Source organism: Peromyscus californicus, unplaced genomic scaffold (genome assembly GCF_007827085.1).
Source record: "Peromyscus californicus insignis strain IS unplaced genomic scaffold, ASM782708v3 Scaffold_14__1_contigs__length_90479793_seg_2, whole genome shotgun sequence".
NCBI lineage: Eukaryota > Metazoa > Chordata > Mammalia > Rodentia > Cricetidae > Peromyscus > Peromyscus californicus.
In genome coordinates this window covers 74,709,773-74,722,177 of record NW_026294436.1, presented here as the reverse complement: position 1 = coordinate 74,722,177, position 12,405 = coordinate 74,709,773, and the positions used below count along the sequence as shown (strand labels likewise).

Genomic DNA, 12,405 nt, shown 5'->3' with positions numbered 1-12,405 from the left:
TAATTTAAGATGAGAGAGCTAGCTCGCAAGAAGCCTGCCATAGGCCGTACAATTGGTAATTAATATTAAACCTCTGAATGATTATTTTATAAGTGGCTGAGGGACCGCGGAGCCGGGCGGGACCGGAGGAACGTGGGACCGCGGGGCAGGGTGGGGCCTGAGAAAACTTATGGCTACAGAGCCATGTTGTTGGAAAAGTGGCACTGAATAAGTTGGAGGTGGGGTGGCAGGGACATGGGCGTCATCGTCACCTCACTGCTACCTACAATGGGCAAGAAGCCTTTGTGAGGGATTGCTACCAACAGGGCAACTACTCTGGTGACAGGCTGACTCACGGACAAGCAAGGGTTTATCAGACAGGAGGGCGAGCCGTGACATGTAATGGACAGTTGAAGAGTGACTGTAGGACTACAGAACAGCCTTGGTGTCTGTCTCCATACCAAGCAGCCTCTGGGATGAGTTTGGATTTATTTGCATGTTAGTTCAGTGAAAGACAATTCTCTCCTATCCCCCGTTTTCACTGAATTGTGAAGTGCTTCAAAGGTTTTGTTTGGGTTTGATTTTTGAGACAGGGTCTCACAATGGAGCCCTGGGTGTTCGGTGTTCCTCAAACCTGCAAGCAATCCTCTGCTCTGCCTCCAGAGTTCAGGGACTGTTGTTATTCTTGGGAAAGGCTCACTACCTACCCGGAGAGAGCTGGATACAGTGATAACTGAACCAGGCTTCTTAGGTGCAAGTCTCATTCATCCCATTAGCTTTTCAGCAGGGACCATCAATGAATCGACCAATCAAACTAGAAGGTCTGAACTGGCTTTCTTTGCTCTCTGAACATGACTCCAGGCTCAGGGCTAGAGGGTGTGAAGTACCTTCAAGGTGGTAGCAGACGTGAAGGATGGGCCCTAAGGGCAGACATTCATCACAGGAAAAGCGATTGAGAACAGGGAGTTCACTGTACCCAACCCTCACACTCCACACAGGCTGAGGTTTCTCTCTGTTCTTAGTGAGAGGGGCTGGTATGGCTGCAGTAGCCTTCTTCCCTACTCTCCACACACAGAGGAGTGGGGAGGCTGTGTGGCTGCCGCCTAGGCCAGTGAGTACAAATGCAGACAACGACAAAGACACCTCTTGAGTGCTGGAGCCACTGGCACAGGTGGCCTTCTTGCTTGACCTCCGAGTCCTCCTCTGAGGTTGGGACACTGACCAAGGGTAGCAGCCTGTGAACTCCTAGCTGTATGAGGCTGTGTGAGGGGGTCTAACAGGGACGGGAATGTAGATGTGGGCAGTCATGTTCCCGAGCTAAAAGCTAACTGGCAAACCTGCCAGGTGGTATGATCCACCATCCTGGAATGAAACAGAACTGGAGGAGGGGACAACAGAAAACACCCCCCTCTTCGCTGTTCACACGATGCTTCCAAGCAGGGGACCTGGTGCAGGGGACCAGCACCAGGGCTATGGCTGCAGGCTATTTGTTTAATCCGGACAACAAGAGAGCATGAGTATGGCCAAGACGAGATTACAAGACCATGTGGACATCATTAAGTCTCACCAACTTGGCAGGGCCAGCCTCGAAGCTCAATGCTTACGGTGATGGATTCCTGAAGCCAAGGCAGCTTTTAAAAGGCTGGGAGCCAAGAAGTGTTGAAACATTACTTTATACCAATAAACTACTTTTTTCCAAGCTGGGAAAGCTGTCTCTTCATGGTACCCACCCCCGCATTTCACTCCATCTCCAGCCAAAGGGGTGTGTGTGTGTGTGTGTGTGTGTGTGTGTGTGTGTGTGTGTGTTTACCCCCAGAGGCACAGGTACAAACTTCACAATTTCCCTCTCCACCTGCAAAGCAAAAAGCATGAAGTCCATCCTCGCTGACTCCTGTCACCACCCTGCGGACCACCAGAACCTTGGGGCTGAGCTGCCTTCAGCCTGTTCTAAAGTAACAAGGTTGGATCCGACCTCTGAACCCAGCAGCGTGGCTCCTGTAAAGCTTTGGCCTTTACTTCCTCTGTCTGGGTTGATTCCCAAGGATGAGTTAGTTCGGAAGATTCCGGAATGAGCCTAATGACCTCCAACAAAGCAAACTACCTGACAGCAGAGCCCTGAGGAGTGGAAGAGAAGTCAATTGGCTCAATTAGTTACATAATTGAACGACTTTTTAAGGAGGCCAGGCTTTCCAGGGAAAGAAAGCAGTGATGGAGGATTTCTCTTTTCCAGCAGCAACTACAACCCAACAATGTTCTCATTGTAAGAGGTGTTTATTTTCTTGTTTATACACATCTACCACCACGTGGCCTTGCCGCGACAACAGAACTAGCTTTCTAGGCTGTGCACATCCCAGTGAAGAGTTATTTGTAACAGCAACACTGCAGCGTATCTTCGAATGTGTGTGCAAGCATGTTCAATGTGTGTGCACGCACGTGTGAGTTTCTCATAGAGCGAATCTGATGGGGACTGGGCTTCCCTGGGAAACTCCTCAGGGACTTACCTGGGCTCAGCGGTAAACTGCTCAGGGACCCGCCCAATCACTACAGTGTTCTTGTACTGAGTACACCAGCCACAAGGGATGGAAGGTGTTACTTGACAAAGCAAACCTGACATCTGCTGACATCCACACTCTCGGCTGAAATGCCCACAGCTCTTCAAAGCCCAGCATGCCCCCTGAAGCCTCCCTCCTCCAGGGCTCCAGCTCCAGGGCTCCCTACCATCAATGACCTAGGAGCTGGGACACTCACCCTAGTCATCATCTCTCTCTCTATAATGCTGTCCTCCAGGGAGAACATCTCTGACACGGGCCTCTCCTTCACGGGTTCCTTCTTGACCCTCTCCTTCACGCTGGTGAGGTCAGGCTCAGAGATGGAGGGACCCAGAGAGGCCCCATTGACGGCTAGCTGCTCGGCCCTGGAGACACTGAGGGCCTTGGATGGCCCGTGTCTCAGCACTCTGGCTCTGGCCATGGCAGGAAGAAGGTTCCCCTGTTCCTGCCTCAGTGCCCCATTACTGACACTTTTTCTTGGCCCTGGGTACTCAGGCGGGGGCCTGTTGGGAATTCGAGCCAGGGCAGCCTGCAGCTGGGCACTGTATTCCACCTTCTCCCGAAGCGTGGGGATCTGAGGCACCGCCTCGGGGGCCTCCTCCTCTTCCTCACTCTCACTGCTGTGGATTAGCATGGTAGCATCTGAGAAGGTCTTCTTGTGGTGATACTGGGGAAGCCCATGCACTTCATGGCCACCTGCCTCCTCGGAAGGGCCCTGCTCCCGGAGTGTGTTACGACGAGCCATGGGGATATTGAGTGACTTCAGGGTCATGGCCTCCATGCCTCGAACCATACTGTTCATCACCTCCAGGCTGTGGCGCTTATTCACCGTGCCATGGTGCTTGGTGGCTGTAAGGGGTTCGCTCACCTCCTGCAGAGACTGATGGACCACAGGAGAGCTGTCCTCCTGGAAGGTCTTGACAGAGAGCTGGACCTTCCGCGTTACCAGATCAGGGCTGCTGCCACTGACATACTTGTGGCGGTGGCTGGCGAGGTCTGGGGTGCTGGTGGCAGGCCGAGGCCGCGGGTAAGGGGGTGGTGGCCTGCAGAGATAGTTCTTGAGCATGGGGGCTGTGCTGTAGCTTTGTGTTCCTTGCAGCTGCATGTTGGCCAGTTCTGGAGTGCTCACTGTGTGCGAGATGGAGCTGGCCCCTGGCTTGCAAGGCCCTGCACTATTCTTGGGGTTCCTCTGGTCAGACGGACTAACAAGTTTGTGACCGTAGCCCCCCTGGAGCGCATACGGGACCGTGTAGGGGTGCCTCTCCCGCATTTCCGGCTGGCTGTACACCAGTTCCTCAGGCTGGTTGTAGGCGTGGGTGTTGATAATGTTGAGGTTACGGAGAGACCGGCTCTGGCTGTCTGCATGTATCAGTCCCCTCTTCATCTGCCTCATGACTGTCTCGTAATCAGGGGTTGGCCTGTAAGACGGCACGATGATGGTGCTGTGACGGTGGCTGGGGATGTAGTCAGCCCTCATGATGTCACTTCCGGGGATGCTGAGGTTGGAGGACACTGGAGAAGCCTGGATGAAGCTTTGGGAGCAGTTGAGGGAGTTGACACTGTGCACACTACACACGCTGCCGTTGGTGACTGTACCATTTAAGTAATTTAAGTCCAGGCTGTTGTGAGAATTGCAATACAAGGTTTCTTCGTTCCCAGGGAAAATGCTGTCTGCAAAAAGTCAAACAGAGGACCATGAACCATCGCGCCACACTGTTTCCACAGAGCTCATCCCTATGTCCCTGGAGTGACTGACTGAAATAGGTCATCAAAAGCAAATTCCCCAACCCTCACCCGCATATGACACAAAGAACTGCTATCTCGGATGAAGTGGCCATGGACAGAATGTGTTGGAGCACACTGTGGAGAAAGTGTATGGCGTGGGCATCGCGTAGGCAGTCTCAAATTTGCTATAATTAGATTCAGACAATGAGTTACTTGTTGGGTAGACATGGCCTCTGATGCACAGCTTAGGGGCAGAACCGGATATTTGGGCCAGGAAGTCAAGAGTTTTAATGGAGTAATAGACTTGGCACTGCCCCACCCACAGAACGACTCTCTCTGACTGCATCAGGAAAGGGCTCTTAACCTAAGGGACTGCCGAGCATTCAGAGAGAAGCAAGAAGCCATGGCCAGCATGGCTGTGGTTTCTGAAAGCAGCCAGTGGACGGCAAGGTCAGCATCAGGAGTTTTTGAGGTGTCCCTGAAACCGCCCTCTAGCTCCACCACCAAGCTTAATTCCAGGAAAAAGTAACAAAGGCTGCAGGAACCTAAAGGGCTACAGCGGCTGTTTTCACGTGTATTTGCGGTGTGCATGGGTAGGGGGCGTGTGCATGCATTTGTATGCAGGAGCAATGCTTCATGCTGGGAATCAGCCTTGGTCACTCTTCTGTTTGATTCATTCAGGCGAGGTTCTCAGTTAAACTCTGAGCTTCTGATACATCTAGTCTCACCAGCCATCTTGTGCAGGGGATCCCACCTCTGCCTTCTGAGGCTGGAATTTCAGGTGGGTTGCCACCCTCACCCCCATTTGTGTTGAGTTCTGGGGAGCCACATTCTGGCCCTTACTCTTGCACAGCATGTGATTTAACTCCTGTGCTGGCAAGTTTTTATGCCAACTTTATATATGGGAAAGAAGAAATTGTATCATGAAAATGCCTCCACATGATTGGCAATTCTGTAGGGGCATTTTCTTGAGTAATGGTTGGTGTGGGAGGGCCCAGCATACTGTGCATGTTGCCACCCTGTGCAGGTGGTCTTTGGTGGTATAAGAAAGCAGGCTGAGCCAGGCAATGGTGGCACACACCTCTAATCCCAGCATCAGGAGGAGGCAGAGGCAGGCGGATCTCTGTGAGTTCTAGGCTAGCCTGGGCTACAGAGTGAGTTCCAGGACAGGCACCAAAGCTACACAGAGAAACCCTGTCTCGAAGAAAAAAAGAAAGAAAGCAGATTGAGCAAGCCATGAGAAACAAGGCAGTGAGCAGCGTTCCTCCACGGCCTTCTGCATCAATCCTGCCGGACTTCCCGCAGTGATGGCATGTGACCTGAGAACTGCAAGCTGAAATAAAGCCTTCTTCTCCACCGTTGCTTTTGATCATGGTGTTTTATCACAGTAGTAGAAACCACTGAGTCGTCTCCCCATCCCACGAGCTACAAAAGCCGGTTTCTAAGTCAGGCCCATTCTGGATATGCAGGGTTACCCATGTGTAGGTCCCCAGCTGCTGTAACCTCAGTTTTAGAGGATCTCATGCTCTTGTGGCCGCCATGGGCATGGAATGCAAATGGTACATACATACACACACACACACACACACACACACACACACACACACACACACACACACACACACAGTTCTCATATCCAAATTCTAGCATCAACCTCTGTCTCCCTGTTTTTGTATAGAAACAATAGTACCACAGGCCTACTGTGGGATTAAATGAGACAATACAGAACAAGTCCCTCGCCTAGCTCCCGACGCCTCATGGCCACTGGATCCATGTTCATTCTTGTCCCTGTACACAGAGAAAGGGCCTGAAGGGAGGATAAGAAGAAACGCTAAATGATGAGGGTGAGAGTTCTCTCAGTCGCCCCAGCAGCGGGTGGCTGCTCCAAGTTCCCGGCATCGGCACCAAGGGTGAAGTAAGTGCACTTGGGAAGGCTGGGCTGTCAATCTCCACCCTGGGCCCACTAAGAACGGAGGAAGACAAGAACGCACGCTCCAGCTCGGCCTACATACACTTCTTCCTAGGTACCCAAATCTGGGAGATTTTTCTTTCCAGGGAGCTGATATGCTTAATTTCACAAATGGAACCTGCTGGCCACTGTGATTAGAAAACAACAAGGTTAAAGTCGAACTATCATGGACATTTTCTAGCAAGCTTCTTTGCTGTGCCCTGGGACCCTGCCTTCTGTCTTACAGAGGAAGAAGGACGAGCTGCAGTTACCTTGGGAAGTGTGGGTCTCCGAGTAGTGCTCACTGCATTGCACATGCATGGGAGGCAGGATGTACGGCTGCTGCCTTGGCTGAAACAGAAAAGAAGGCTGCAGAGACACAAAGACACTAGAAAGATAGCAGAAAACAGGCCCCCGCCCCCACCCAGGGAAGCATACTACAGCTGCTCTGTAGGCCACCCCTCTGACCCGCCCTCTTCTACTGACCCAAGCTCCCATCTCATAGTGATGATGGGAACAGCAGAAATTGGTTCAAGGTCAGAGAGAGAAAAATGCCAGTACCCAGAGTCTGGATGCAGCCATTCATTAGGGTGTCAGACACTGGCCATGTTCTCTGGGCCTTTGTAACAGATGCAGTCAAGATAGATGCACCCATCCAAGAAACTTGCTTTGCTGTGTCCAAAACTGGCTCCCTACAGAGCAGCAGAGCCCATGGTTCCAGTTCACAGAACCATGGGAGGCTTGTGTAGGGTCAGGGCTAAGTTAGGCTGGGCCCAGTGGTGAATTTACATAGAGTCCAAAAAAAAGAAAGAAAGGAAGGAAGAAAGAAAACATGACACACATAGTCTCAAGGCCCCTGCAGAGTCACATGTGGCACAGGCAAGACAGGCACTTGAGTCTAGAAAAGACACCCTCCTGGCCAATGCAGAATCGTCCCCACCAACTCCTGAATGTGGCATTTAGACCACTCTGAACCACTTCCTGCTGCAGAAGAGGGCGTACTTGATGCTGGGGGAATGGTCTGTCTCCTCTCTCCTCTACCCTTATAGTTATTATCTCAAGATAACTGACTCAGAAGTGGGGTGCACACCTTTAATCCCAGCACTTGGGGGGCAGAGGCAGGTGGATTTCTGTGAGTTTGAGGCCAGCCTGGGCTACAGAGTGAGTTCCAGGAAAGGCTCCAAAACTACACAGAGAAACCCTGTCTTGAAAAACCAAAAACAAACAAACAACAACAACAACAAAAACCTCAACAGGAATCAGAGAAGAAAAGCATTGAGATGAACTGAGAGAATTCAGGTGCCAAGGAAAAGGCGCTGCTCAAACTTCTAAATAATCCCAGAAGTCCTGGTGGACGATTTTAGAGTTGCAATTTTAAAGTAGTCTTCCTTTTGCTGACAACACATAATTCAACTAAAATTTTCTATAGTGGGGAAGGAAGGGCTGTCAACTTTATGAACTTAAAGTGAGGACAGGACACAATGACGTTGAGAAACAGAAACACAGAGAAGGTTGGTTACAGCCGCCTTCTGCTCGGGTTTGCTGTTGTTGTTGTTGTTTAAATCATTAAGTGACTTTATGAACTGGGCTAAGTATACAGTGAAAAACCAGTAATAGTTAATTTTTCAAATGCTGTTTCTGGATTATATTATTTAATTTCTTCTTTTTTTGACAAGGGAGCGTGTTAGGATGGATCCACCTAAGGTCTCTCACCCTTCACATGCTAGACAAATGCTCAAGGACTGAGCTACATCAATGTCCAGTCCTCATGTATTCATTCTAATATGAAACGTTCCCCAGACCTGCTATTGCAGAAACAAATGCCACAACATAGGTGTCCTAGTTTGGTGTCTGTTGCTGTGATAACAACGCCATGACCTTGAACATCAGCAACAGCCATGGGCTCAAGTCTAGAATTCTGAGAGTCTGTGCCATGATCTCTCCAGAAAGAAAAAAGAAAGAGAGAGAGAAAGGAAGGAAGGAAGGAAGAAAGGGAGAAAGAACGATGTCCCCCAAACCTTCGAAGAGAGAAGTTGAAGACAGGGCAGGTACACACTGGACAGGGAGGAAACTCTTCAGTGCTCCTGTCTATTGACTCCAGGGAACTGTACATCTAGCAGAGTAGGAAGGCCACACGCCTTAAAGAGCTATCACAAGACAAGTAGAAAAGAATCATGGCAGCTCTGCCCTAGCGCCCTTGAGTAACACCAAGAGCCTGCAGCAGGACTCACGTACAGAAAATACAGCTGTGTTTCCTGCTCACATCATCAGGAAAAACAACAGCTTTTAAAAAGTAAAAATCAGCCAAAGGCTAGGGGCTTTATTGACTAAAGTCTGGAAATTAGAAAACGTCCCATCCGTTCAATATACTGAGACCGTTAACCAGACTCATTTGGTTTCGGTTCATTTCAGAAGCATTTTTCTGGCTAGTTTGCTCGGCTCTATCTGTGGCAGTGAATTCCTTAGAATCTGAGGCACTAACAACTGGGACATGTTACCAGGACAGATGAGCAAATGGTCTGAAGGTAGATGATCATTCTGGCCTGGAATAAGACTGGGGAGTGCCTCAAACCTCATGTAGAGAAGAGGGAGGTGCCCATGAGTTCAGCTGGACACAGTGGATACTTACCACACCTCCTGCAAGTGGATTATGGCCTTCAATATTTCCAGCAATTCTCCCCCAGCCATGGTACCCTTACTCACCTCCCCTCAAATCCCAACCGACTGAGGACATGTACGTACCAGTGAGGACCGGCTCCAGGTGGGCTGGCGTCTGATTGGGGGTGGAGAATTTGACTGTCTGTATGAAAAATTTAAAATGTGAACCATCATTATTGCTGACCAAAGGTCAAAGAGTCAGACAGACAAGGGAAGGTGAGAAGGGGGCCAGGCCAGCCCAGCAAAGCACACAGCACACAAAGCACACACGGTCATGATTGCACACACACAGCACACACAGTCATGATTGCACACACAGCACACACAGCACACACTGTCATGATTGCACACACAGCACACACAGTCATGATTGCACACAGCACACACTGTCATGATTGCACACACAGCACACGCGGCACATACAGCACACACTGTCATGATTGCACACACAGCACACACGGTCATGATTGCACACACACACACACACACACACACAGCACACATGGTCATGATTGCACACACACACACACAGCACACGCAGCACACACGGTCATGATTGCACACAGCACACGCAGCACACACGGTTCGCGACCGCACACCAACACTATGAACTCAACCCTGTCACTGTTCTCTTTCATCCTCAAAATGCTGGGAACACAGTTTTTGTGATGCTTTGCTCACTATTACTAGAAGAACGAGGCTTACTTCTAAAGAAATATTATGAGAGGAAATAAAGACCGGAAAACCTCATATCACGTGGACTTTTAAAACAGTGTCCCATGTGACCTCTGTGTATGTGCATAATGAAAATATTTTGAACATGCTTCCAGTTTAAATAAAACTCCAAAATAGACAATATTTTTCAGTCTGAGCCCATAAAGATAATACATACTGCAATGTTTATCAAGCCAGATGCCTTTTCTGTTGGTTTTGACTCTGTTCTGACGCTGGGGGTCAGATCCAGCAAACAGCAGGCAAATATTCCACAGCTGAGGTATGTGTCCAACCTAGCAACTCTCTTACAGAGACAGTACTTTAGCACTGACTAAACAACAACAGAGAGGTGTGACGAGCCGGAACACACCCATTCTTGAGAGTGGCTATCAGGACAATACCACACAGGGCTTAAAAAACAAAATGAAAGATAAGATACAGACTTCTCATTGGGCCAAAACTCTTCAAATAACGACTTTCCAGATTTGGAGATTTTGCCCTTCTACCTGCTTGCTGATAAATATCTTTACTCTGGTGAAACCATGGAGATAATGCAGTAATGAGGAAGGGTTTTTTTTATCAGCTAGTCAAATTCAGTGTTATCACTTCCAAGTTAAGCATGGTCCTCCAACTCTTCCTGACCAGGTCAGAGGTGCAACAACCATGCCCTAGAGTGAGGTATCCAGATGGCAAGGACCAGTTCAGCAGGGGCAGATACTGGGTGACAAGCCTGAGTGGCTCATGAGTGGACAGTCCTGGATGGAGAAGGAGCCTACTGAGACGATTCAAGTGTTGGAAAACTCTAGAGGAATGCCCTTGACTTGAGATTATAGAGCTCAACGTGTATGTGGGAAGGATGAGGGTAAGTGCTCCCCATGCCATGGAAGGAAGAAGAACGGCAGGGTTAGCGCCGAACAGAATTCTTGATTTTCAGTGTTTCATGTGGTGTTCACGGATATTAGAAAAGACCCCAGGAGCATAAAAGTTGAACACAGCAATGAAGCCATTGGCTGAGACATGGTTAAAGAAGACAGCAACTCTTAAAAGGGTTCATACCCACTCAGAAGTTGGCTATGGAATTCTTGATGGGGTCAAGGCCACCACCCCAATTGAAAGGCAAGAGCAGAATAGAACCATAAGCATATGATGAGTGTCTGCAGAAGCCATGGTAATGTCCTTGCTTGGCCCTTCTAACCCATCTCTGCTAACCCTGCTGGTAGGCCTAGACTATCAGATGCACTTTTAGACCCTAGCAGCGAGTAATTGCGGTGCCCAGATTGAAAGAGTCTGTGCAACATGGAGGGGAAAGTCCACCCTGACCTGGGACTCCAGTTCTGAGCAGCTGCCTTCTCCAGCGACACCTGCCGTCCAGCAATATTCCGCCCTGCTTAGATGTGCCCACTGTGGGCATAAGGCAGCTCCTCTCTTGCATTTACATCCCTGATGCTCTTTGAACCAAAATTAAACACCTTGGGGGCCCAAGCGGCAAGTGCGCTCCGCTGAGGAACGCCTTTTGAAATCAACGGAAGCACAGACGACGACAGAGTGGGCCCCCGGCACGCCGTCTCCGAGGTCAGGCCACGAGGAAGTGCCCCCAATCAGACTCAGATTTATCATCTTTATTTCCGAACTAAATTAAAAAGACACACAGATGCGTGCCATCTCGGAGTGCCTTCCAAATCCCCCTCTAATTACCCTGGCCTCTCATTTGCAGTCAGATGGCACGACCCAGGAGCGCACGCAGGGCTAGCCAACTGTGAGCGGAAACAGGCCGCTCCAGCGGCAGCATCCTCTCTTTTAAGTTGGCTCATCACTCCGCTCCCCACTTCTGAATATACTCCACATCTAACACGGAGGGGCACCTGGGCAAATTGGGAACAGCTGGGCTCTTCCGAACTCAGAGCCGAGTGCCGGAAAGGCACTGATGTGGCCCACCCATCCAGGAAGTGAGGCATTTATAGTCAATTTGGGAATGATTGTCTCTCCAGGCACACGCACTGCAGTAGACCGCACTTAAACTTCTCTCACTCCTGACTGGCTCTGGACTCCTCCGATGGAGTCTACAGAGATCAAGGAAAAAGAAACGACTGGAAACAGGGGACCACAACTTCTCAGAAGCACTCAATTTAACAGGACCAAGCCATTCAGAGGGAGGGCGAACCACACATTTACTTACTCAGTGCAGATCTTGTTCTGTTTGTAAAATTTGTGCCGTGTTGTAAATAACCGAGAAATATACTTGGCATTTTCAATATCATCCTTGAAAAAGAAGAGATGGGAAAAAAAATAAGCATTTGTTTGGTTAGAGATGTGCTTCACAAAGACTGCTCTGTGTAGACACCCATGCCCTCTCCTTTCATCTGAAGTACAAAAAAACACGTGAGGGCCAGGAAGCAAATCAATCTTGGTGGTGTCAATGGAGTCCGAGTTACCATGGCCCGGTGAAGATGGTAGAGATGACCAACCACCTGTTAATGAATTCTTCACATCAAAGGTGCTGGGTCTGCAAGGATGAACTGGCATGATCTCACCTAATTCTAAACCAGAACTTTCAAACCAAATAGCTGAATCAAGGAAGGGCCTACAATTAATACAATTAACACCAATGTCATTCAACTGGAGGCAGGATAATGAGGTGAACTGTCTTGGCTCCCAGGAAGTTACCTCAGTAGAGAGCCAACTGACTTCAGACAGTGTGGCCTATGAGGGGACTGAAAAATCCAGGTCAGCCAGCAACAGAAAATGCAGTCTGACATAATTAGGAGTCACCTAAGGAAGACTGTGACCAGAGTGCCATAACATGCTGGACAAACTTGAATCTTAGTGGCAAAG

At 49.5% G+C, this 12,405-nt stretch overlaps 1 protein-coding gene across 1 annotated transcript in view; it reads right to left on the bottom strand.

The window, feature by feature from the left end:
* The window catches only part of Ptpn14 (protein tyrosine phosphatase non-receptor type 14), a 146,506-nt gene that overhangs the window by 23,268 nt on the left and 110,833 nt on the right, over positions 1-12,405 (bottom strand). Inside the window, exons 10-13 of the mRNA XM_052737987.1 lie at positions 11,750-11,832; positions 8,944-9,001; positions 6,474-6,552; positions 2,728-4,199 (exon numbers count right to left, since the gene is read on the bottom strand). Of these exons, the coding sequence (XP_052593947.1) occupies positions 2,728-4,199; positions 6,474-6,552; positions 8,944-9,001; positions 11,750-11,832 (1,692 nt within the window). The remainder of the gene's footprint in view (positions 1-2,727; positions 4,200-6,473; positions 6,553-8,943; positions 9,002-11,749; positions 11,833-12,405) is intronic.